The sequence below is a fragment of the Heterodontus francisci genome, chromosome 37, assembly GCF_036365525.1.
Source record: "Heterodontus francisci isolate sHetFra1 chromosome 37, sHetFra1.hap1, whole genome shotgun sequence".
Lineage (NCBI taxonomy): Eukaryota > Metazoa > Chordata > Chondrichthyes > Heterodontiformes > Heterodontidae > Heterodontus > Heterodontus francisci.
The window spans coordinates 40,583,092-40,610,794 of NC_090407.1; the positions used below are offsets into that span (position 1 = coordinate 40,583,092).

At 40.8% G+C, this 27,703-nt stretch overlaps 1 protein-coding gene across 6 annotated transcripts in view; it reads left to right on the forward strand.

Annotated features, from left to right (window-relative positions):
- hspg2 (heparan sulfate proteoglycan 2) overlaps positions 1-27,703 on the forward strand; it is a 528,081-nt gene that overhangs the window by 357,967 nt on the left and 142,411 nt on the right. For 3 of the 6 annotated variants that reach the window (XM_068017554.1, XM_068017556.1, XM_068017555.1), the window contains exons 45-48: positions 4,561-4,647; positions 11,028-11,081; positions 17,502-17,615; positions 23,195-23,347. In XM_068017554.1, coding sequence (XP_067873655.1) covers positions 4,561-4,647; positions 11,028-11,081; positions 17,502-17,615; positions 23,195-23,347 — 408 coding nt within the window. The remainder of the gene's footprint in view (positions 1-4,560; positions 4,648-11,027; positions 11,082-17,501; positions 17,616-23,194; positions 23,348-27,703) is intronic. The other 3 variants (XM_068017558.1, XM_068017559.1, XM_068017557.1) reach the window with 2 other exon arrangements.

Genomic DNA, 27,703 nt, shown 5'->3' on the forward strand with positions numbered 1-27,703 from the left:
GTGGTCAGAGGGAGAGGGTTTAAAGAAGTTTTTGAAAACATTGAGGGTAGTGACCAGGCAGGGGAGTTTCAGAAAGAAGTTCAGACGACTGGGGTATAATTGCTGAATATGAAGCCAACAACATCTAAAATGCAATCAGAAAATTTTAAAAAAAAACATTTTTTGTACATTGTCATCTCTTTTACCTCACCTATGTTGCTGTACTTCATTGGCTGTGAAGCACTTTAGGATGTCCTGAGATCTGTACATGCGCATTTCTTTATTTCCTTCTTCCTTTACTTTTAGTTTGCTGTTTGTTTTATTTAACAATCTGTCATTTAACTTTCTTCCTTGGCCTTCCTGCTACCATCTGCTTTGGAGGAATTATTTTTAGAAAGGGCTTTCGTTGGCTGAAAGTCAGCTTTCAATGTTGAGTTAGCAGAAGCTCAGGGTGTGAATAGTGACATAATAGTACCTGTCCTTTCCCATCTGGCTGTATCACCACAGCAATGGTAGATAAACTCTCCCGTAATTTGCAGGGCTATGGGGAAAGAGGAGGGCACTAGGACTAATTTGATTATTCTTTCACTTTGCTGGCACAGGCACGATGGGCCAAATGGCTGCCTTCTACATCGTATGTTTTTATAATCCATGAACATTGTTTTATGTCTTTAAAGTTGTGACACTCCTGTTCCCACGTGACAGTTTAGCAGAGACTGGTCTTGCTCTAATTAAATCCTACAAAAGTATTATTTTGGGTTAGCCACAGTCACAAAGATTTCCAGGTAGATTCTGAATGAGATTATTTGCAAGAACTGATAACACACTGAATAACCGACTGGATCGATCAAGTTTTAATTTTTGCCATTTAAACAAAACTAGTAAATGCAATTGTAATTAGTTCAGAAATTGTTAATGCTCTGATTTTACTAATTAGATTTACTGGGATTAAAATAAAGGCAGGCCATGAGTTTGCATAAAATTGGCTGAGAACTCAACTTTCACTTGCTGTGCACTGTAAAAACCCTCTTTTTAAGGAGCAGGCATGGTCCTGAAATGTATTATTTATGGCTTTAATCAGTTGTTTGTTTGAGCCCTTGAACAATGCAACACTGAGCTACAGATGTAACAGATTGGTGTCTGCACTGAGATGAGTGATGAGTCGGTCTGCTTTCTGTATAGAGACTAGTACAATGAAAAGTTGCTGCATGCTGTATTTTGGGTGCAGAATATCGGGAGTAAGAGATTCAATTAGGTTGGTAGGGAATCAACAAAATGAGAATTGGTGGGCCTAATGAAGAATGTCTGAGCATTGAGGGACAGTAATGCTGTTTGAAAATCAATATTGTTCTTTGAGTGTTACCCAATGTAAAAATAAAAGGCCCTGCATGTAATATTGAAGCCAGGCCGATGAATGCTATGAATCCCTTTGGAACAAAGTGCAAGTCATGTAAGGTGGTAATTTTAACCCCACCTACCAGGAAGTGATCGAACCCTAGAATTACTTCCCGCATTGACTGCAGCAGAGTGTAAAATTGGGAAGGGCTGAAAGACAAGCGATCGACCCAAACTCAACCGATTTCCACCAGATGAGTTAGTTTAAAATTACTCCCATAGTCCAGCGACTCTTCTTTAGGCCCTTCAGAAAAGAAACTATATATGTTCCCAATTTAATGTAGGTGCCATAAAGAGTCCACATTATATTGGAAATCACTAGATATCAGACAGCATTGTAGTGAAGGACTGATGCTGCATAACCAGTTGTGACTGCCAATCTAGATCTACTTGCTGGTCACTCATTGGCTCCACTGGGTTAGCCATTGCCAGCTTGAATCTCCTTAAAAAGTTCTGTTTAAAATAAAAGTATGGGGGCATTCAGTTAGTTACGTTAATTGTAATATAAGTTTCACCTTTTCTAGTCAACAAGAATGTTTAAGCAACTTCCAGCCATCATTGGTCAGTTGCTTAGGGAGGTTAATTAGTCAAGGAGATGGGGTGATGTTTTGCCATTTCAAACTGACTTCTATAGTCAGTGAGAGGATTGTTTGTTCAACACAGGGTTTGAGTCTAGCGAAATGATTGAATAAAAGGCACTTGTTGCTAATGGCAATAAGACTTGAAATTCAGCGTGTTGTGATGGTTTTAATTCACCTAGTTCCTTTTACATAAGAGTCTACCCCACCCAAGAGCTAGAACTGGCAGTCACGTAGTGCTAGGTGGGGAGAATGCCAGCAAGGCTGACTAATGTGGGGAATAGAAATGTCATTGTGAGGTGCTTTTTTAGATTAAAATTCATTGTTGGGTTCTTCTCTGTAGCTTTGCTCCATTCCCAATTCATTCTTCACCTGACCAAGAGGTACTTGGTGCTCGTCCTGATATGTTTCATTTAATGGCTGTGAGGCAATGGGATTAGAGCTGCTGATTTCGAACAGATTCATGGGAAAACATTGCAGGATGCAAAAGGCTTGGCATGATTGATGGAGAGAAGTTGTCGATGGTATCATTGGCCAGATGCATAGCAGTAATACCAGGCCACTTGCCTCACAATTCCGATGATGTAGGTTTGAGATCCAAGAGTAGCAATAGTACTTGGTCTTTTTAGCCTGGGTTTTGAAACTGTCATGTGTTGCTAGCTGACAATTTTAAATGGCACTGTAGTGGGTTTTCTGACTAAGCAATAAAACCTTCAATGAAATCTTTTAAAAAGATGTTACCAGTGTTGCCAATTTAATCCAGCAACCAAACAGCACTTTAAAACTGGTGCAAAACTAGACAAAACCAAGGTGACTCGAACTCTGGTGATTAGAGTTGGTAGTATTTGGTCAGATCATTGGGTATAGCTGGTAATGATTCAGCACCATTCATTTCAGGAGAAACATGTCAGTGATGTTTCTTTTTCACTCTTACAAATATGAACTCAGCTAATTTGAGCAAGAAGAGACGTTAGCAGAGGCTTGTGGTATAAATCTCACTCTACTCTCCCAACTAAAGAAGGATTCATGGTGGCAATTGGCCATGTGCTGAAAAGTAATGGAGAATGCCAGGGAGAATACTGGAATGAAATGGTCAGCCTATAGTAGGCATTCAAAGATGACAATCATTTAACTAATTTCAATTTGAACACATTGAGAATCAGTAGTTGTCTGGGAAAAATAATTTTACAGCAGAATAGCCCATCGCCTGTACTAAGGGTCACATATGGTTTGATGTTGCATTGTTATTCTCTACACAGAAAGCAGGCAGTGTTTGAAATGTTGACTGCACATTTCATATAATCAGTCAGATTGGCAGCAAGAAGTCTATTAACAACAATAATGAGGAGTTTCCACTTCCAGCACGTTATACAATTGAATAGCTGCTGAGGTATTTTAAAGGGCTGTTGACAGGGATTTCTACGATACAAGCATTCAGGAGATGTGTTTAATGGAGCAATTCTTGTAGTAATAGCAAAGATAGTTTATGGATAACTTGGGTCCTTCACGGCTTTACAAACAATATTGTCGCAACGGCAGGCTCTTAGCCAATGTTTCTGATCGTGCTACAATAGTTCAAAACAGCGTTATGCAATTTTTGCTATTACAAAGTGACTTGCTCTGCCAGCCTTTTAAGGCCCCTTGTTCTGTTTCTCAACCCTAGTTTTCTGCTTACGTTCACGAAGTTCCTGATGAGACAGTACTTTTTATCACAGCTGTAACTGGTGCTGAAATGATATAATGTGAACTATTTATCTGGAATTACCTCCATTTCTCTTTCCACCATTGTAGATGGTGAATCAAGTCAAAAAAAAAAGCCATGTAAATCTGTTTTATTGGATTTTGTACAGAAGTAAAGCTTTTGCATATACTAACATGCATGTGTGTGCCTAGCCTTTTTTTTTTGTAATCAGGAGCCTTCAAACCATGCTATTTATGCATCATTGCTTTTTACTATTTTTTGCATACATTCACCTCTGTCAATCAGCATCTCATTTTCAACATTGTGCGTATTGATGTAAAGGTTTCAATGTTTTTCTTTCAGTAGTTTGTTTACTTGCCTGAAGTCAGGCTTGCACAGACCATTGGAGTGCAGTGGCTCTCAATTTCAAGGACCACAGTGGCAACATTCAAAGGGATCTCAATCATAAGTCACTAAATTAACCTAGGGCAGGACAGCATGGTGATCTGCCCTTTCATAAAGCCCTGTACAGGAAATCATTTTGTGCAGGCCTATCACCCACAAGAACGATCCAGGTGAAGTTACAGGAAGGGTCAGGGTGTGCTTAGCAAAGAAAAGACCATAAGAGCCCCCACCCTTTATATATTATCAACTCCTCATTCCCTCAATAATAATATCTAAATTTCAGGTGGGGGGAGGCGTACCATTGAGGCATTGTCCCCTTGAGATGTTGATGTCATACAGGAGCCATGTTAAATGCCTTCCTGCCTTCACGTTTTGAGGTCTTGTTCTGGTTTTGTATTTCTGCTTTCCTCTCCTCTTCAGCTACATTCTGGACTCTAGCCAACACAAAAACGTTTGCTTAATTTGGTTCTTCTGTGAGAAGTCATGTTATATTATAATTTGATTGAACTTTTTTTATTAAAGATGATATCGTATTGCATCGTTTTTACAGCACAGAAACAGGCCATTCGGCCCAACCATTCCATGCTGCTGGTTATGCTGCACGCAATTGTAAGAGTTCTTAACAAATGTATGCTTTTCTGTGTAGTTATTTGATATTGATTTCCAGCTTTGGGATATCTTTTGGCTAGCGCCTGCATTGGTGGGTGAATATTGGTCAAAAACGTCAGCTGAATCTTTGTTGGCTTATTGCTACCAGATTGAAAACTTTTACTGCAGATCTTTTCTATTACCAACCAATGCTAGTGTTCTATCCCAGTTCATGTATTGATCTATGCAAGCAGCTCCCCATGATAGTCTAGGAGCAGTTGTCAGTTTGCTCTGTCTCTAAGATTAGGTCTTCCCTTTATGACCAAAGTCTGGTTCTTCTAAATGCTCTGTAAAAAGTGGTATTTGAGCTACTCAGGCATCCTACATATTTATGGGACCCTCATTATTCGAAAACAGTTTATCTGTGACTTAGACGGGCAACAGGAAGGGTGATCTGCTGATATAATAGTGGCGCCTGCATACCCATTTCTTGGCTATCATGTTCCCAATGTCTCACAGAAGCATGGGTAAATGTAAACAAATTTCTCACCGCCACGGAGCCCTGCTGCCGGGAGGATCGGGCCGGGCCCTTCCAGCGTCGGCCTCCGTGACGGGCCTCTGCCGGAACAATCCTGCATTTCAACACAAGGCTTTCCACTGCACTAAAATTGGACTGTAAAGAGATTTAGACAAGTGATTTAAATCCCAATCAAAATTGAAACTGGAAGGTGAAACCCTGAGTAGCTTTTACTAATAGTTTTTAAACGTCACATGCAAATCTCTAGCCACAGTGTAAACATGGTCTTCAGATTAGGTCCAAATGTTTCTTTCCTATTGTGGCCCCATCTTATGACACAAGAACCCCCAGTCCTTGAAAACCAACTTCAGAAAGAACAATTGACTGGTCAGGATTGGCCACTCAACATTGGTTCTTCAAGTCCATGGCAATTGTGCAAACCCAAAGCAATTTACCATCCCTGCACTGTGCACAGGTTAACTGGATCTTAGGAAGTTAGAATGGCAGTGTTGATAATTTATGCAATGAACTACAAAACAGCAAGAGCTCCAGATCAAATATAAAATCAAACACAGATCAGAGTACCCTCAGGAATGGACTGAACCTAAGCTATCCTTTTTATTTACACCCTAGTGTCCAGGGAAACTGGGTCCTCCAGCCTTTTAAACAACCTTCTCTAGGGTCTCGTTCTAAAGTGAAAATATTAACTGACATTGATGAGCACCAGGATGTCTTGATGGGAGCTTCAACTCATCCCTGGTCCACTGGTTAACACATCATAAACTAAAGACTCAACCTGCCATTACAGATCAAACCGTGGAGCTCTTTGACTGTTCCAGATTCCTTTTCTGATCACAACTTTTTGAAGCAGTGAATATCATCTCATAATCCTCCCTCTCCCCTCGTGCTCCAAGTTTTTAAAGGAGTTTCTTAAGCTGTGCAAAACTTCACAACAACATTCCCATTTTGGTGAGAGGAGTGGGAGTTTTATGAACTTTAATCCTTCAGGTTCCTGTTATACTTGCATGGCCTCAAAACTGGTGCTTTATATCCTCAGTCTAATTTAATTTTGACTCTGTTCGGAGCCTTGTGGACCCATTCGTAGGCACCAGTTGCCCAGGTTTCGCTCCTCCACCTACCATATGGATCGCTACTGAGGCAGTTTGAGAGAAAGAATGGCCTTCAAAATTATTTTTGCTTTAGTTCATCACAAGTTCCTCTGATATTTTGTGTACAGACTAAGCACAGTAAATCACACATCCTGGGAAAGGCCCTCCTTCCTCCAGGAAGAGAATCCAAGAAATTGGATACATGGATGAGAGATTTATGCCCAAGTCACACACTAATGGAAGATTGTTCCTTATTAACTGAATTGGAATATCTTCACACACATGCAAATGCTTTAAATTCAAAGACAACTTTAGTGCTCATGTAGTCAACCTAATACAACCCACAAAACTCTGCAACAATCTGTAAATGATTCCTTCTAAGTGAGGGTACAGTCTGAATTTCGGGGAATTCTGACGATACAAGCTGATACAAGCATACCTAGCTTAGGATTTTTAAGTTTCCTGGCATAATGCAAATAAAATTTTTAGAAATATTCTTTACAAAGACCTATCTGTTTAAGAAACTCTTGGAGCAATGTTGGAGAATTTCAAGAAACTTGTAAAGCCTAGATATGGCTTGTATGCTGGTTCATCTCGCAGCTAGAGAGAGAGGCCTATAAGGAAAGGGAAGATGACACATTCCTGAATTTCAGGACAGCGTGCACATCTGGTCAGGTATCATGAATTCATGACTCTGCCAACCACCTCACAGGTACAGTGGACACCTTGAGCATTTGGGTGTTGGTGAAGGGAAGGCTCCAAACATGTTGGTTGAATTCCCATATAACTCAAGTCTTTGGCAGATAGATGTCATGCCAACATTTTGCAAAGATTTTGTTGCATGTGTTTCTACTTAGTATCATGGAAAATATCCACTTAAAAGCCTATCACGCATCGAAGGTATCCAATTAATAAAATGTGTTCACGTACACCTCAATGTGTGACAATATAAATCTTCCAACCTCTCTCGTAACCCATTTGGACAGTGGTCTTAAGATTTTTTTTTCAGTGGCTTTGCCTTCTTTTGTTCCTGAATGTAGAGATTGTCAGCTTCAAACTGTGGCAATGAACAATGTTACTTGATATTCAGAAAGGTTGTATTAGATGTTCATACCTAAATTTTCCTTTTTTCTTAATACTCAGGAAATCAAGATTATGTAAGCATACCCACTACCACATGGTCCCATTTTGATAAAAAGCTTCACCTTGTTGCCTTTCCATATAAGCAGAACTAAGAATACTCCTCAGTCTAGGCTAGTCTCTTGTTTTAGGAAGAAAACCCTTTACTAAATCCTTCACTAAGCACAGTAAGGCTAGATAGATAGATAGGACATACCACCTTATTTTGTGTAAGTTGCTTTTTATCTGTTATGAACCTCCAGAAAAAGTTGAGGTCTTAAGATAGTGCTACATCCTGGGGCAATATTTAAGTAGTTTCTCAAAGCTACTTGCAATGCTATTAGGAGCCATTATTGTCCTGACCAGACACTTCAAAAGAAGTACATTGCCACTTTGTAGGGTGACCAACAATCAAATGTGGCCCCAGTTATGGTTGAAGAATTCTACAATGGAGTTACCTTATACTGTAGTTATAAGAAGATTACACACTTCATAGTTGCTGCTAGTGTTCTGTGAAAAGGCAACAGACAGAGGAAATTCAACAGGGGTTGAGTAGACAATCTAAATAGTTCTGGAAATTCCTATCCCATGACCTAATGTTCTCCGAGTGAACTGAAGAAATTCCCCAAGTAGTTTGAGTGACGAGCAGGTTACTCAGTTTTAGTGGAGAGAATTGTCAGTTTTTTGGTTTTGTACGTTTGTTCACAGGGGTTCTGAAGAAGGGATATGCCCGTTAAGGTGACTGCTTTAACAAAAGCAGAAAGTGCTGGAAATACTCAACAGGTCTGGCAGCATCTGTGGAGAGAAAAACAGAGTTAACGTTTCAGGTCGATGACCTTTCATCGGAACTCCTCTGTTCTGTCCACAGATGCTGATGGACCTGTGTGTGTTTAGAATTCTTAGTTTTTGTTTCAGTAGGTTTGAGTAGAAAATTTGGATTTAAGCAGGTTTAGTAATCTGAACATTGTATTGTATTTCAGAGAGAATTTGCTTGGGCGATTTACCTCATTCAGCAGGTTAAGTAGGTTGGAAAGTCCATAATAAGGGCAGGCTGTACTTGGTCAGTGTAGGGGATATGCTTCATGGGCAGAATGGCCTTTTTTATTTTTTACTTCCTTATATAAACTAAAAAAGGAGCCATATTAATGTCTTGGGTAACGTAAAGTCAGCTGATCTTGTAGATTGTTCCTTGTTCTTGTAGTGAAGTATTGGCTGTTTCCAGTTCACAAGAATTTCATCAGGGTCCTTTTGTAAATTATTTTAACCAACTGCTCTTACAATGATCTTTTCAACTTGGACTCTGTACCTGTTATAAGATAATCATTTGTTTGTTTTGGTTTCCTGTACTTGAATATTCTTTTGTTATTGGATTCTCTTTCGATAGAGTTGATGTGCAACTCTAACCACCTTTACATCACAGGTCCATCCTTCCATATCCTCCTGTGCCTGCTCTTTCCTTCAGTCCCTCTAGTCTCGCTCTGCTCTCTCTTTCAATTACTGCCTCTCACTGCACTGACTTCAGCAGTTGTTCTGTGCCTTTCAGAGTCTCCCACCTCCTACTCTACTCCTGCTTGCTGTTGGCTACACCCTGGCCTTTATGGGGTCACCGACTTTGTGCATTATTCCCAACATTGGAAACATCCTGATGTCCACAAACTACATCTTGCGCCTAGAACTTTGTACAATGTTGCTGATGCTGTCAGCCTTTCATTGAGACATACTGCTTTGCTCGTCTCCTTAATGAAAAGCATACATTTAACCGGAAAGCTTGAAGATGGTGGTTATATGTAGTTAGAGACAGTGTAAGGGCTCCCCAAACCAGTTTGCCATTATTTTTTCTAAGTCATTACAATTTTCTTTCAACTCCTATACTATTTTGTTGAAGTGCAACGGAGTCCATCAAGGTGAACAAGGTATGGTAAAAGTAATTGAGAAAAAAAGTCACTGTCCTAATTAATTTATGTAACGGAGTGAAACAGCACTCATTTGTGGTACTATCCTTACACGTTTATGATATCTACTGCATAAGTAGGTGCGAAACATACCTTATTTATCATTAAAATAAAAGCAAAATACTGCGGATGCTGGAAATCTGAAACAAAAACAAGAAATGCTGGAATCACTCAGCAGGTCTGGCAGCATCTGTGGAAAGAGAAGCAGAGTTAACGTTTCGGGTCAGTGACCCTTCTTCGGAACCGAAGTTCTTCGGAGTTCCGAAGAAGGGTCACTGACCCGAAACGTTAACTCTGCTTCTCTTTCCACAGATGCTGCCAGACCTGCTTATTTATCATTCCCAGTTAAATATTGGGAAGAGCAAAGCCATTGCCTTCAGTCTCCGCTCCAAACCCTTGCTATCAATTCCATCCCTCTCCCTGGCGACTGTCTGAGACTGAACCAGACCGTTGGCGACCTTGGCGTCATATTTGACGTTGAGATGAGCTTCCGACCACATATCGGCACCCTCACTAAAACCCACTATTTTCACTTCTGTGATATCACCCGACTCTGACCCTGCCTCAACTCACCTGCTGCTGAAAACCTCATTCCTCCCTTTGTTACCTCTAGACTTGACTATTCCAATCCTGATTGGCCTCAATATTCTAGTCTCCGTAAACTTGAGGTCATCCAAAACTTTGCTGCCTGTGTCATAACTCGCATCAAGTCCCATTCACCTATCACCCCTATCCTTGTTGATCTACATTGGCTACTGGTCAAGCAATGCTTTGATTTTCTAATTCTCATCCTTGGTATCAAATCCCTCCATGGCTTTGACCCTCCCTATCTGTAATCTCCTCCAGCCCCACAATCCTCCCAAACTAAGTCTTTGAATCAATGGCACAAACAGATTGAACTTCTTGATACTTTCAACATTTCTTGAAAAGAAGCATTATTGGACAATTGGTTTACCTTGATACAGTGAAATGATGCCCTGAAAAGCACGTTTTAGTATCCTACACCTTGACAGTGCAGATAGAAACATAGAAAAATAGGAGCAGGAGTAGGCCATTTGGCCCTTCGAGCCTGCTCCGCCATTCAATACGATCATGGCTGGTCATCCAAACTCAAGTCACCTGTTCCCGCTTTCTCACCGTATCCCTTGATCCCATTAGCCCCAAGAACTATATCTAACTCTTTCTTGAATATATTTAATGATTTCGCCTTAACTGCTTTCTGTGGTAGAGAATTCCACAGGTTCACCACTGTCTGGGTGAAGAAATCTCTCCTCATCTCAGTCCTAAATGGCTTACCCCTTATCCTTAGACTGTGACCCCTGGTTCTGGACTCCCCCGCCATCGGGAACATCCTTCCTGCATCTAGTCTGTCCCTTGGTTGAATGAACCAGTCAATGTATTTTAACTCTTTAGACAGTTGCAATGTAACTGAATGTGCTCATCCTCTTGTCTTTTTGTAATGCCTGATCATTTGGATTCTGTTGCAAGAACAGCATTTAGGACATTAGGTTCTTAGTCTGACAACACTTTCAATGGGATCATTACATGGGCACCAGAGTCTGAATCAAGCTGTTCACGGTGGGTTTTTTTAAAGTTTGGCTGCAGGTCTTCCACTGTCAGTAGAAGAATGTGGTATGATTGTCCTCACATCATGTAATGTGTGCTTATTCACTAGATATTTAATCTGACATGTTAACTCCACAGCTACGTCACAGGTCCATTTTCAGGCATTTGAAATACTAGAAGGATACAGACAATGTAAGTTGGCATGGTATGATAATTTTTCTGGAATCTTTCTCTCTCTCCTATGTATCTATCTCCAATATTCCTATACAAAAATTATCATAGTGTTGGTGTACATTCTTCATAAGCCAAGTAGAACATTTAAAGGATGACCCAAGACCATTGGCAAGTTTGAATGGCATTTGGTGCCACAGTGAATTCTCATCTCCCTCCCCCAATATAAAAACATTTTTTTTTTTAAAGCCCTGCAAGTCCTTCCACCTCATTCTCACCCTTTCCCCATCTGTGAATGTGCAATTTCCATTTGCTGCCACACTTACTGTGACTTCTTGAAGTAAGGATACTTTCATCTATTTCTTAGTAGGTCCTGTCCCTTCTTAACAGATGAACGTTATTGTGATAAACTGTGTGTTTTGGAAGAGGTTTTTTACTGGTTCCATCAAGGTGAAGAGATTAAAGAACTATTCCAAAAATAGTAGATTCTCGTCAGCCAGTCATCCCTTTATTTTCAAATGGAGTGCGTACACCAACATTAGTCCTTGATCCCAGATGCAGTTGACATGTTTGATTGGGTGCAGTTAATTCTCACGCATTTGTAGAATGATATTTAAAAAGTGCATGCAGACAGAAGACTGGACAATTTTCATGTGACCTATTCATGCATGTTTTTTTCCCCCAGTTTTGTGCATGAACCTCGCTGAATCATTCATTTGCTTCAATATCAGACTACACGTTGGGTCATGCATGAGATTACTTTTTTATGCACATCTTGATTTGTCAATCTGCTTTATTGTTAATGGATGGCAATTTTTAACATTTTTTTTTGTATTTGTTTATGGGATATGTGTGAAGCTGGCAAGGCTGCATTGTATTGTCCAAGGAGAGCGCCATTCTGTATCCCAAGCCACTGAACACTAATTCAATGAGTGGGATTTATAATACTGTACACATGACAATACAAGTTCAACTGTTACAGCAGAATTAGAGAGCAGGTTTTCAGAAGGAGGAGACTTTGCCAGATTGATAGATTTATACTGGTGAAAAGCAAGTTGAAGACTGAACTTCATGAGCAATATAAAAATGGAATGTTAATTTTTCTCTCAAGGGGGACTGGAATGCCAAGGGATGGAAGTTATGTAACAATTGTATAAAGCTTAGGTCAGACCTGCATCTGGGGTAATGTGTTCTGTTCTGGGCACCACACCTCAAGGAATATATTGGCCCTGGAGTGGGTGCAGTGCAGATTCACCAGAGTGGTACCAGGGTTAAATTATGAGGACAAGTTAAATAGACTAGGTTTGTATTGCCTTGAGTATAAAAGATTATGGAGTTATCTAACTGAGGCGCTCCAGATCAAATAGAGTAGATAGAGAGAAACTAATTCCTCTATTATTCCATAAACAATGGTGGAGGAGAACAAGGGCATTGTATTAAAATTAGAGTTAGGTTATTTAGGGGTGATGTCAGGAAGCACTTCTTCACACACATGGTTGTGGAAATCTGGAACTCTCTCCACCAAATGCTGTTGAGGCTCGGGTGGGGGACAATTGAAAATTTCACAACTGAGATTAATTGATTTTTGTCAGGTAAGGGTACTAAGGATTATGGAACCAAGGTGGGTAAATGGGATGAAGATACAGAACAGCAATGCTCTAATTACATGCCATTAACAGGCTTGAGGGGCTGAATGGCCAACTCCTGTTCCTATGTTGCTAACAATGGAAAACATGCAACTTTCTTTGTGGCTTTGAAATTAAAATATATTTTAATTTACCCAATGCTTTTTGTTCAAACAGCAAGGCTCTATTAGGTAACTACAGTGCTATATTCCTGATCATTTTTCCTGCTGTATTGGGTTCCATAGTTATTTTAAATCTGTGTCCCATTGAGGTCAATGAGTGTTTTGCATGCATCCCACACATTGCTCCACAGAGCCCCTCAGCACTGTCATCATCAAACAAAGTCCCTAAAAATGTTTAATTTTAATGTCTGGCTCCAAAGAAACCCTTTAGATTAATGTAAAGTTAAAATAGTTACAGAAACTAAGCCTGTGACTTTTGTTAGCAGACTGACTGTGGGAGAATTGGGTGAGAACTTGCAGTCTTGCTGAGTGAAGAGTTAACTCATTGTACTGTTGACGGTTTGTCCTCACTTTTCATTGCATCCATCAGCATAAATAACAAAAACTGACTTCTTGCACCATTGCTAGAATTTATTCAAAAGCTGGCTGTAATCCCAGGCCCTTGCGCCAGAATTCTGAATTATCTCCCCTTACGTTAGACAGCATTATTGTTTGAACTCGTCTACTGCCAAGCTGGCACAGAAAGTGCGAAACCAGCTTAATGGCTTTGTTGGGACTGTCAGTTTGCATCAGTCTTGTAGGTTCAGACCATCACTGTGGCACAGCTAGGAAGGTCAAGTCATTCTTCATGCAGAAACACTTTGTGGTCATTTACTACTTTGGTTCATTGCGGATTGCCAAACTTTGTTTCATTTTTGCCAAGTAACTTATTTTTTTTAATCATATAAAGGGGACTTGTGCAAATGACGGAATTTCTTGAAAGGTACTTTAGTTCTTGGATATCTCTTATTTCTTGGCATTTGACATTTTAATGTTTTCGCCCAAAAAAATTGCAAATCAAACTCTTTAAAAAGGAGCCTTGAAGAGATGTCAGTTAAAAGAGTGGTTCAAATATATTATGACAGTATTAATGTTCTAGTCTGATCTGGGTAGTTTTCCGCGACTGGAACAGAAATCCCATGTTAAAATCCATCAATTCCACAGAGAATTAAAGGAATTGGAAATGGTCAAGCTTTTCAAAGGGCACAGTCATGACACCCTGCTGACTTGACCTGATTCAGACCTGTATTACTCTTTTAGGCAGCTCATTTGATTCTTCTAACTTATGTTTAGAATATGAAGAAGTACAGGAGTATTGTTTAGAGGAATGATGGCCCCCAATTATTCATAATGTGGAGTTTTGCCTTCAGTAATGTCAAATGAAACCTTTAATGTTCCCCTTCTTTTAGGCCTCAATAGTTTGACCAGGATTCTTTATTTAAACCTTGGTCCTTAATAATAAACCATTTTGTGCCATTGGAGCTTGTTCAATAAGTAGGGTGAATATTCAGACTGTTTCATTTTTTTAAGCCTATCAGTTGTGTTTAATGCATGTAATTGCATGAGCTCCAGATACCTTGCTCAGTGATGTGAGTATGAGAAACTGATAATGACGTGTGGTCACAGGCTTCAGTAAAGATTTGTATTTGTATCTGTGAATGGGAATTGATCTTCTGTTGACAGCTAATGCAGTAGAATTACTGCCAAAAGCTGTGGGGGTGAGATATGGACAAAGGGATTTTGGGGAAAAGAAAATTTGGAAAGCAAACTTGAAGGAAAGAACATCCAGATTGGCACTAAGTGAAAAGGAAATTGGGATGTTTGAAGTAGGGGATAGCCCAGACTGATGGTTTGGAAGTCTCGTGTGTGATAAGTTGAGTGTGAAATGAGTTTGACCATTCCAATGCACATACTTGTATGAAACTGCTCCTAATTGGCACTGAATTGGTGGTCTCACTCAGCAAGGCTGCTGGAGGGAAATGGAAAAATGTCACACTGGTGCAGTCACATTATTATAATGTTGGGCAGCATAGAGAATACTCTACTCTAAATCTAACTGTGCTACAACTGACCTGCAAGCTTAATGCTGAAGCTGGGTGCCTGAATCATTTCCACCGCGAATATCCTTCGCCTTGATCTCAAAATTTACAAAGGGCACATTTGCTAGAAGCAAAAATAAGATCATATATATATTAAAAACTTAAATATAAGACTGCCCAAGTATGAAAGTTAACCCCACTTCAATATCACTCTCCAAAACCTTGAAATAAAAACGAAACAAGAGATTGAGGTAGAATTCAATATCCCTCACCACTGCATATCTGGCTCATAAAGCATTTGTGATCTGATTCCAGCAACAATTCATTCATCAATATAATAAATGAATGAATGAATGGGAGGATTCTGTCCTATGTCTGCACCAGCTTTGACTGGTTCAATTAACCAGTGCAAGAAGGGAGGGTTCCAGGACCAACAAATCAAGCTGATTATTCAGTTCATTGGAAACCTGTTAATTGGGATAGTTCGATTTAGGCAATAATTTCAGGACCAACTTTAAATTCATTTGATGGAAACACTGCCACGGTATTCTGCTTGTCAGCGGATTCTGCTGGTTACCCGTAATCCCAGCAAAAATGGGGTAAAAACAGTTCTGCTTAAAACATATAGATTCATTTTTGAAAACTCAAGTTAAAGCTACAACTGGATCTTGCTATGCATGTGTTTGATGCTATTTCTAAATCAGTTGTGCATTGTTTGAGAGAGAACGTGCTTTATTGAAGCAGATGCTAGGACAATTGAAATTTTCAAGACTGAGGGTGATAGAATTTTGCTAAGTAAGTGTATCGAATGATATGGAGCAAAAGCGGGTTCATGGAGTTGCAGTGCAGAGCAGTCATGATCTAATTGAATAATGGAACAGGCTTAAAGAGCTGAGTATCTTCCTCCTGTTCCTAGGTCTAAATCTCAGGGTGGGCTGGCATGCCATTTGTGCACTGCAGAAGACCCCATACTGTTTGATGAGGACTCAAGAGAATTTCAAAAAGAAGGAAAGCTTGTCTCCTTCAAAAGAATCAAGAAAATTAGGGGTCCATTATTTTCTGTCTGTGACTTTGAGTATAACCTGATTTCTCCATACGTTTCCAATTGGCTTTATTTTAAACAAGAAAGATAAATTAATGGTTCCCATTGTTTCCCTAAGTAACCCATGTGAGAAGTTAAGAAAATACGTAAGATCCAGCCAGTCATTTGGGTGACTGCCTGTGGCATTTTGGTCAGGGACTGCAAATTAGACCAGTTTTAAACGCAGAGGCTGGAATTTAACGTTGAGGCTGTAATGTCAGGGGAGATCCCGCCTCCACCAGGTCTGGAAGCCAAGCTGTTATTTTGCATGGCCCGGACCCTTAATTGGCCTTGGTCTGGGCCCTCTGAGGCAAGAGGTCCCGCCTCCAAGAGCTGCCAGTCAATCAGAGGGCTGGCAGCTCTTCAGTCCCAGCAGCGCCACCAGGAGTGGTGGCCACTGCTGGGACTGCACCCAGTGAGAGGAGCCACGATCTGCACTGCCTTCGCAACAGGCAAGCGGGGTTGGGGCTCATGGGGACAATTGACTAGGCCCCGGTGTTTTGGGGGGGGGGTAGGTTGGAGGGTAGGCAGGGGGTATAGTTTTAGCAGGGGTGGCCGTGTTGTTGATGGGGCACAGGGTGCCCAATCAGGAAGCCCCCCACCCCCTGCCTGCCAGGAGGCCACCAGGTATTACTGGGTGGCCTCCTCAGGTGCTGAAGTGCCCGTCCACCACTGGTAAAATACCAACCAGTGGGTAGTGGCCCTTAAGTGGACATTAATTGGGCACTTAAGTGCCTTAATTGGCCTGGGCAGGCAGACCATTTGTCTCCACTGCAGCTGGTAAAGTAGCAGTGTTGGGTAAGTGACCAGAACGGCACCCCCTCCCCCACCCCTAACATGATTTTACACCCCCCAGCCCATTCCCAGTGGGGTCACTAAATTCCAGCCAGAATCTCTCCGAATCCGTTCATGCTTCTTTTAACTGTGCTTTTCGAAAGAAAAAAGATGGTTTTAAAAATGAATGTCCTCACTGCCCTTCTCAGTGCAAGACATGTGCAAGTGACAATGGAAAGTCTATGTGATGTGGTGTGTTGCCAGTAGATCAGTTGAATTTATAAAATTGAGTTGAATTGGATAAATGATGATAGCAGATTTTATTTCTTGTTCTTAAACAAGGAATCTGTGGGTCCCAATCATAGGCTACTACTTGATTAAAAAAAAAAAATTTAAATAGGGTTAAAGTACCCAAATCTTGGTTCATACATCAGTTTGATTTCTGAACTGAAGTCCAATACATTGTCAGTGACAGAGGGCATATTGTTCCCTCTTGTAGTTGCAAGAGGCTTTATATTTCATCACTGTCCTTACTTCGATTCCTTGAGTCGTTAGGAGATAGTGTCTACCCACTGAGTCGAAGAGAACGTGTGCTGATGTTGGGCTTCATTCAATACTTCTGTAAAGAAGTGACATTTACTGTGTCCCTGTACTTCTCATCACTGTACTCTAGTCTGATAATGTCAGGATTTTAAAAAGTGCCCTTTTTTTCCACTGGTCTGCCACTGAACTATTTCTCTTTATTATTTAAAGTATGTTGCTCACTTCATGGATTTACATGTTTTCTCATTCCCTGGCCCTTCTAAGACATTGGAGAGTAGGAGAAGAGCTTCCACACAATTCCAAACAAACCGAATGGCCTCAGTGTATTATTATTCATATATTTAAGTAGAATAAAATTATGTTTTGCCTTGCCATAGCAACAGCACCTGTAGCGACAATTGAGCCTCCCATCCTAACAGTCAAGCAGGGGCAGACAGTGGAATTTCGATGCACTGCGACTGGGAATCCACCTCCAACCTTGGAATGGTTTGGTATGTTCCATCAAAGTTATATTGATTTTTGTTTTTGGTATTGTAACGTTATAATTGGTTTATTGTTGGTCATCTTTCAAATCTGACCATTTTTTAGAATAATTCGTATTAATATAAGGAGTTTGGTAAAAGTCATGTGTCAGTAAAATAAAACAAAGTACAAATGCAAGGAAGCTATGATGAGCCTTTATAAAACATTAGTTTGGCATCAACTAGAGTATCGTGTCCAATTCTACGCACCACACTTTTGGAAGGATTTGAATGCTTTAGAATGAGTGCAGAAAAGATTTACGAGAATGGTTCCAGGGATGACGGACTTCAGTTATGTGGATAGATTGGAGAAGCTGAGGTTGTTTTCCTTGAAGAAGAGAAGCTTGAGAGGAGATTTGATAGAGGTGTCCAAAATCTTGAGGGGTCTGGACAGAGGAGGTGCAGCGAAACTGTTCCCATCGGCAGAGGGGTCGAGCACAAAAGGACACAGATTTAAAGTGATTGGCAAACAAATGAGTGACGACATGAGTTTTTTTTTACATAGCGAATGGTTCGGATCTGAAATGCACTGCCTGAGAGGGTGGTGGTGCGGCAGATTCAGTCGTGGCTTTCAAAAGGGAATTGGTTAAATATCTGTTGAGAAAAAATGTGCAGAGTTCTGGGGAAAGGGTGGGGTGTGGGACTAACTGAATTGCTCTTGCAGAGAGCGGGTGCAGACTCAAAGGGCCAAATGGCCGTCTTCTGTGCTGTAACCATTCTCGATTTACAAGGAATTAGCAGCAAAGTCTGGTAGATGCAATGCTGGAATATCATATTCTCAACTGAGAGACTTAAGTTCAAGCCTGAGGCCAAGGAATGATTCAGAAATTAAGTCAACTAAATTATTATCTAAAAAGACCAAGAGGGAGGTAGTGCGGTAATCTGGGACACTCTCATCCTCTTCACAATATAGGAACAAAGCCTTTGTGCTGCATAGTCCTTCTAGTGGTGCTGCTAGAAGAACAAAAATTGAGACTAAAATATCAGAGTGCTTGAGTAAGATGCAGGTGGTACAAGCAGCGAACTCTGAGAAGCTGTTGACCCTCTGAAATGTAACTCCCAATCCAAACTGCCCAGTTCATGAGGTATAATTTATTTAACATTCATTTTTCGGATGTGGGTGTCACTGAGAAGAGTGGCAATTATTGTCCATTGCTGGTTGCCCTGATTTGATGCAACTAAATGGTCTTCTGGGCCACTTCAGAGACCATTTAAGAATTAACCATGTTGGTGTGGGACTGGAATCACATCGGCCAAACAGGGGCAGGACAGCAGATTTCCTTCCCTAATGGATGTCAGATTTTTTAAACTGCATTTCAATTCTCATACTGCCATGAAGGTATCTGAACTTGTGTTCCCTGGTTTGTTAGTCAAGGCCTCTCCATTACAAATCCAGTAACATAACTGCTACGCTACACGACTCGATTTCAAGCAGCTAATCTTGTTCTAAGCAGGGTGACAGATATCTTTAAAATAATCTTCTCTGATCACATGACAGTCATCATACAGATTGTCGAGAAAGTGACACCAGATCTAGTACTAGTACCCATCACTCATTTCTCTTCGGTAACAGCTGGGTCTTGGCTAATTGGGAAAGATAGCCAAAGCTAGGATGGATCTATCCAAAAACAGGGATGAATTCCAGACTTCTCCAGGAAGGGGGAAGGTGAGGTGAATTAAGCTTTTGTAGAGGACAGCAAGGGAAAGGATAATCTTCAGCCTTTGGACTTGTACACATTCTCTTACTCACTGCCAAATTGGGTTTGAGTTTCTTAACTCCAGTGGAGGCTTCATTTTAAAGACCTTCAACATTTCCACACATTTTCAGCTTCGCATCCCTCCAAGAAAAATGGTCAGGGAGAGTCTAGGCCAGCTTGTCACTGTTCCACTTAGGTCTAACGAGCTGTTGAGAATTATCCATAGCTGCAGATGAACTTCCTTTTACTCAGCCTGGCATAGACTACTTTATAGCTTTGTGCATTCAGAAAATGAAAAAGCTCCACCTAGAATAAGCCCACATTCCACCAGACAGAGCCCACAAAATGCGACGAATGTCAACATTCAGACAGCTGACTCATCAGGTCTACTGGGCCAAGTTGATAGCGCGTTAGCTCAAACCTTTGCAGTTAATGAAGAGGTGCTCTGATTTGCATGGATTACAAAAGAGCTTGCATTTATGTAGCACCTTTAACAACCTCAGGATGTTCCAAAGTGCTTTGCAGCCAATTAAGTATTTCTGAAGTGTAGTCACTGTTACAATGTAGGAATTATTCACACAGCTAAACTGCTAAAACAGTTCACAACTGAGAATCCTGAATCAAGGGTCAAGTCAGCTGCCGAGCTTCTGTTCTGCACAAGTGTCTTAAGACACCAGGTTACCATGTGAGTGTCCAGGTAACACCTTTAATAATCCCAATCCCTGGGAATTGTTTCAGCGATCAAGCAGAAATCGCTATCAAAGGCTATTCTGATAACTCTTAAAATGCAAAGCCCGGTTCAATGTGTTGCCTTTCGAGGCAAAGGAACTTCCTTTTTGTGTCAAGATTCAAAAGGCCCGCGGAAGATGCTTGTGTTTCTAACAGCTCAGCTGTAGCAACCTCGCAGGTCCTGGTAGAATCACCAGTGGAATCCAGCATCCAGTGACACCTGGTCTTGACAGTTAGCTGGTTGAGGTTAAGCCTTTCACTTCCCAAGGCCTCCCCGGTGGTTTTGATGAAACAGATAAAAATTGCCTGTGGTAAATTGAAGTCTGTTTCATTACTCTCCAAGTATGGCAGGCTGTTGTCTTTCACATCCAGCCATCACTGATAAGCTTGTAGCATACAAAAGAGGATGAATTCTTCTGAGCTGCCCCCTCTGCCCATGCTGCCACCTCCTGACTCCCAAACATTTCACTTGGCTAGAAATTCATGAAGAAAATTTTATGGATGGGTATGTGTAGTATGTAAATCTGCCTGCTTAAAATTGATATCTGTAGCATTCAACTAGCAGACACAAGTCACACTGCTGACTGTAACCCACACGGGATTTCATGTTGAAAGAGTGCTGTGCTTGAATGTACGTGTAGAGATCAATTTGCCAGATAGATAATTCCTAATTTTGGTGGAAAAGCTTCTATTTTTTTCACTAAAACATTTGAAACCTAGGTTTGCCAATCCCAGGAGATACATTACACCATCTGGGGGCACCTTTTAAAATATGGCTTTGCACTGAACGAGTCATACTACAGCTGATGTGAAGTCCCAAGCTGAGCAAGATTACCTACTGGCAATGGTCTGGAACCTCAAACCTTAATGCAATCTGGAGTCAGATTGCCAACTTGCCACTTTACTGCTCATGCAGATCATATTAACATACGAATTAGGAGTAGGAGTAGGCCATTCGGCCCTTCGAACCTGCTCCACCATTCAATAAATTCATGACTGAACTGATTACTCCACATTTCCACCTACCCCTGATAACTTTTCACCCCCTTGCTTATCAAGAATCTATCTACCTCTGCCTTAAAAATATTAAAAGACTCAGCTTCCACTGCCTTTTGAGGAAGAGAATTCCAAAGACTCACGATCCTCTGAGAGAAAATATTTCTCCTCATCTCCATCTTAATCTGTCATAATCTCCATCTTTCAAGATACAAGTTCATCCTAAGGCTATTAAATTAGGACTGGAAAGCCAGTATTGTAACCATGCGTGAGGCTTTGAAATGCCCAAAATGTGACCAATTTTGGTGAAAGAAATCTTATATGTTTCCAGAATGCAAACCAGTCATCTTTAGCTACGATTGGACTAATCATCAAAGCCTCCTTTGGTATTATAAACACAACGCTCCCTTCATTCCAGTGAGACATTCTGTAATACAGACTCTTATTTAAAAAATCATCCGACGCGGTAATTTTACACACCACATAAAAACTAAAAGTTTCCGGACCTATTCTTGACCACAGCACAAGTGCAACTGAGTAAAATCTGGGAAATGCATGCTAAATGTCAGGATTACAAACCAACCACACATCAGCCATTCCAGTCTCCCTCATACTGTCTGAATCTGATAGAGTTCAGGTTTGTGCACGCATTGGAAGTTTGGGTGAAAGCTTTTGAAGATTCCGAAATGAATTTACACAGTAACTTGCATAGCCATTTCCAAGGAGTTGATACAAGTCTAAACACTGCTCATGGATAAACACGTGACTGCTATATTAGTGGAGGCATTAACTCTTGATATAAACTGTCCAGTGAATACTGGAAGAGGAATGTCATGTAACATTAATTTTTAGGCTCTTCTGTTAATTGCTAGAAATGTCAAAATCCGACTCTGTTTTAGCCCCTTGTTATTCTGGCAAACCAGAGTGTGAATTGCTGATCACAAACAAGCTTTTGGGGGTCTGACTGTCTTTTATATCCAGAAATGCAAGCTCAAAGTTTTTGCAAAAGTCAGTTTACCCATACGTTGTATTGTGCGGTGGAACAGATTTGTAACTTCCCCTGTAAAATGCATTGCAAAAGGTGAAGCTGGTTGTTGCCCCAATCTATGCGATGGGAACGGTGTGCTTGTTCCATCGGCCTAAAAAAGGTGACGGTAATTTCTGCTATAAATCCCTATGTGCACACTTAGAGTGGAAACTGTGGGCGTGAAATTGGCCGACACCAGCAGAGTGGACGGACTCGTAGCAAATCAGCAGCCGACTGTTCACTGCGCCAGTTTTTATTTTCCATTGACTTGGGAAACACTAGGAAACAAGTCACCAAAAAGAGTTTCAGAATCACAGAATCGTTACTGTGCAGAAGGAGGCCATTCGGTCCATCATGTCCGCACCGGTTCTCCGAAAGTGCAATTCACTTAGTGCCATTCCCCTGCCTTCTCCCTGTAACCCTGCGCATTCTTCCTTCTCATATAACTGTCTAATTCCCATTTGAATGCTTCAATTGAATCTGCCCTCACCATGTTCACAGGCAAGCGCATTCCAGACCTGAACCACTCGCTGCATGAAAAGGTTTTTTCTTCGTGTCACTTTTGCTTCTCTCACCAAATGCTTTAAATTTGTGCCCTCTCGTTCTCTATCCTTTTACGAGTGGGAACAGTTTCTCTCTATCTACTCTGTCCAGACCCCTCATGATTTTGAATACCTCTATCAAATCACCTCTCAGCCTTCTGTTCTCCAATATTTTGAACTATTGTCTCTGAACTTCAGTGGAAAGAAGATCGGGCACAGTGAGAAATCAGCTGCTGATTCGCCACGACCCCATTTTGTGCTGCTAGCAAAGACCAATTTCACCCTGTGTATGTGTAAACCTGTTGTGCTGTAATTATACCCTTCCACCAGTGGTGCAGTGCTGCCACTGGGAGGCTGAAAGTGTAATTACAATGTGACAAGTTTACATAGGCAACTTCTCTATTAGCAGCGAGGATGGGCAATATCTACTAAACACCTCATATTAATCTGTTTCCAACCTGTTAAAATCCAAAATTATCTTCTAGTCCGACTACTGGAAAAATATTGCCCACAGCGTGATTATTATGGCAATTATATCAAGCTTTCTCTTTATTTCAGGAGGCCAAGGTAATGTTATTTCACCAAATTCAGTAATTCAGGGTGGACTTCTTCGAATTGTAGCTGTGGAGCGCTCAGATGAAGCAGAGTACTCCTGCAAAGCTTCGAACAGTGCTGGACACCACACTGACACGTCCATTCTCTACGTGCAGAGTAAGAACCAATTTAAATTTCACTCGTGCCATCTTCATGTTACCTGCACCCTGAAAACCATGTTTACTGTGCAACCAATTAATGAGCTTGGATTAGCTCCCCTAAGGCTCAACACCTGGGATACTGAGCCGTACTCAAACTAAGAATGCCCTTTGTTTAATTCTTGGTCTGTGCAGAGTCAGGTGATCACAGTGCTCTGAGCTCTATAAGCTAAGGAGGAGAGATATTGCGTGTTTGGAAAATGCGTTGTGTGACTGGATCATGGACACAATTCCCAAATGAAATAGCGCACATTTACACCTCACTCATTCAATGTACTCTGCCCTTGTGTACTCTCTCTCTCTACAGCAGCCACAATCACCTTAGCTGCAATTAAGCCAAGACATGGGAACAAAGAGTTATGGGTTATGGTTATAAAGACTTAAATGGAATTAAAATCAAGTCCAGGTATATTTTCAGTAGCAAGTGGGGTTAACGTAATGGATGATGTACTTGCGCAGGAAAGAAACTGGGCTCCTCTCACTGAAGGGTACCCGCTGTAAAAGTTCCAACTCTTTCACTGGCAAATTCCCAAAAGGTCACTTGTTAAGAAATGCGTCAGTTACAATCTAAGGGTTGCTGGTGATGTTCACCAGATCAATTAGAATATAACAGAACTTAAATAAGAATTTCAATAAATCAATGACCATTGGTCGAATTTATTTCTGCCCTTTACCACAAAGAGATTCAAGGAATTATTTTCTTTGAGATTTGTCCACTTGGCTTGAGTCAAAATGATAGAAGGTTTACATCCTGCATTTCTAGTCATGTTCACCACCTCCCCCTCCCTTCCCCCCCCCCCCCCCCCCCCCCCCCACAATTTTACAAAGCGTGATTTGGTTCAACAGTTAGGTGAGCACTGGAGTGTTCTGTTTGTCCTTTCCAATTTAAATACTAAACGTATGCAATAAATAAATTGGCCAGAAATGGGTTTACAAAGGCACATGAAAGAAACTAATAATTTTGAATCATTCAGTCTCTTGTGCTGTATTTGCTTTTCTGTAACTTACTCTACTGAAGCTCCATTCTCCTACTTCGATTGTGGCTTATTCTCATTGCCTTGCTATTTGCCAAGGAACATATATCCAGTATTCAGTAAGATCAATGATATAGAAGCAGATTAATTGGGGGCACAGTCTTTTTTATTTATTCATTCATGGGGTGTGGGCATCACTGGCTATGCCAGCATTTATTGCCCATTCCTAATTGCCCTTGAGAAGGCATTTTGACATTATGATAACAGCTGTTGCTCTGTGCCTGTGCCCTGTTTAATTTTTTTTTTAAAGAAAAGCTTTGTTTTATATAAAGAAGGGACAAATGTGAGCTGGCAAAACAATTTCCACTTTCAAATTCTGATTCTTTTTGGATGATGCTGAAAATAAAATTCAAAGCCGAAAGCACAAACTGAAACACGTGAAATTTTGCAAAATAGGCGTAAGCAAATCAAAGGGTTTATTCACTTCCATGTATACAACAACAACAACTACAACTTGCATTTATATGGCACCTGTAAAGTAGTAAAATGTCTTAAGATACTTGACATGAGTATCAGTCAAAATTTGACACAAGCCACATTAAGAGATATTGAGAAAGGTGACCAAATGCTTGATCAAAGAGAGAGAGAGATTTTAAGGAGCATCATAAAGGAGATGTGAAATTTAGGGATGGATTTCCAGAGCCTTGGACCCAGACACATGAAGGTATGACTGCCAATGATGGCTGAAGGAAGTGTGGATTGCACAAGAGGGCAGAATTGGGAGGAATTGCAGAGATCTCTGAGAGTGGTGGGGCTAGAGGAGGTTAGAGAGATGAGGAGGGCTGAGGCCTTGGAGGGACTTGAATGCAAAGTTAGGAATTTTAAATTCAAGGTGGTAGTAGACCCAGGCCAGTCGGTCAGCGAGCACACTTGGTGTGAATTAGGATATGGGCTGCAGAGTTGGAATAAATAAAGCAAGTAAGATAGGGAAAATGTGGCTTTACACAAATAATTAAATTCATTTCAATGATACACGTAAAAATTTAATAAATGTGACATGGAATTGTCTCCATTACGAATTGAACAAAATGAATAATATGAAAAAAACAGTTTTACTACCAAAAAACAATGTGATAAGCAGGCTTCACTGAACTAATGCCCAACTGAGGCCAAGACATCATTACTTAACCTCCATCCCATCCCTCGGGTAGAGATATATCACTACATTTGCAGAAACATTCTTGTGCAGTCGGGCAGTGCTGCAGTACATAAATGGGGATTAGGTGTCTATGTTGGATTGATTAGATCTGGTGTAGCCATTATAAAAGGGAATGAGCATTGTTGATCTTGTGGATTGTCTGCCATAATGCAGCTAAATTATATAACCAAAACTGTCTGCATTCCTCCTTCCTGTCTTTGGACAACCTGCCCTGCTTTTGTGTTGCTGTGGCAACCCTCATGCATTTTGCAGTCTGTAACATCCTATTTTAAAAACCCACAGCCTGGAAGCCAGTTGAGGATTTAATGTGGAGCAATTGCCAATGCACCAGAAAGTATCGTGCAGAATGCTGCTTGCTGTCTCTGCTACTCTCGTACTTCTCTTTTTGTGGTCTTGTTAAATTTATTCCACAAAACCAAGCTAGGCATTCATTTTCTTAAATCTTTCTATGAAGTACTGTTAAGTTCTATTCTGATGTGCAAACAGATGAAACCATTTGCTTTACACTGATGAATGGATAATTTGGGACTGACACTTGTCCTTTAATGAACAAACCAATTGAATAAACCACTCACTCAGAAGGGTACTGTAGAACATGACATAACCTTTTTGATAGTTGGTACAGTTTAAAGACATACTCCATTGGAAGTTATTTCATTTTGAAAATGGCTCCAAGCATAATTAGGCATTAATTTGAAGTAGTTTTGTCATTTTTTTCATTGGTTCCAAGGGGAAAAAATAGAAAATTAGATAACAAAAGCCTAACAACTTGAAAGTTGCACCAACATTAGTTGCGATGACGGGGCTGCTCGGATCATTTTGGGATGAGAGGGTTGTCCTGTGAAGAGAGATCGCGTAGAATGGGTCGATGTTCTCTAGAGTTTGGAAGAATGATCCCATCGAAATGTATAAAATTGTTAGAGGGTTTGACAGGGTAGATTTTTAAAAATTCTTTCATGGGATGTGGACGTCGCGGGCAAGGCCAGCATTTGTTGCCCATCCCTAGTTGCCCTTGACAACCGAGTGGCTTGCTAGGCCATTTCAGAGGGCAGTTCAGAGTCAACCACATTGCTGTGGGTTTGGAGTCACGCGTAGGCCAGACTAGTTAAGGACGGCAGATTTCCTTCCCTAAAGGACATTAGTGAACCAGATGGGTTTTTATAACAAACAGTTACTGAGCCTAGCTTTCAATTCCAGCTTTTTATTTATGAATTAATTGAATTTAAATTCCACTAGCTGCTGTGGTGCGGTTTGAACCCATGTCCCCGAGTCATTAGCCTGGGCCTCTGGATTACTAGTCCAGTGACATTACCAATACGTCACCATCTCCCCTGTTTTACTCAGGGTCATGATCTCAGGATAAGGGGTCAGGCAATTAGGACTGAGATGAAGAGAAATTTCTTCAGTTAGAGGGGTGTAAATCTTTGGAATTTTCTACCCCAGAGGTTCAGTCAATGAGTATATTCAAGACTGCCGTCAATAGATTTTTGGGCACTTAGGGAATGGACGGAAATGGAGATAGGGTGGGGAAGTGGAGTCAAGACAGAGATCAGTCATGATCGAATTGAATGGCAAATCAGATTTGAGGGGCCGTATGGCCTAATCCTACCTTAATTGTTTTTACTTCAGTCCTATATATCACCAAGTTCCACAATAATCCAAAGTAGGGATACAATTTCAGTACTTTGCCTTTACCGCCCTGAAATGATGGGTAAAAGGTTGTTCAGTGAAAATTAGGCCAGGGTTGAAGATTAAAATCCATTTGAATAATTTTTCGACTAAATTGTAAAGGCAGCAACAGCTTGCCGTAATCATTCAACATCAACATCCAATCGGCCATTGTCTAGAGGACACACTTTCGAATATATTTAGCAGTAACTGGAAGGAAAAGTTGTTCTAAATGCTATAGTTAGTGACATTATAATGCAGTTGAAAAGAACATATTTACATTGGTGCTCCACACCTTGACCACAGCAGTTCATCCTCCCTTAAGTAGTTGACCTCATCTCATAAGAGAGTAAGAACATAGGAAATAGAAAGTAGGCCATTCGGCCCCTCCAACCTGCCCCGCCATTCAATAAGATCATGGCTGATCTGCCCCAGACCTCAACTCCTCTTTCGT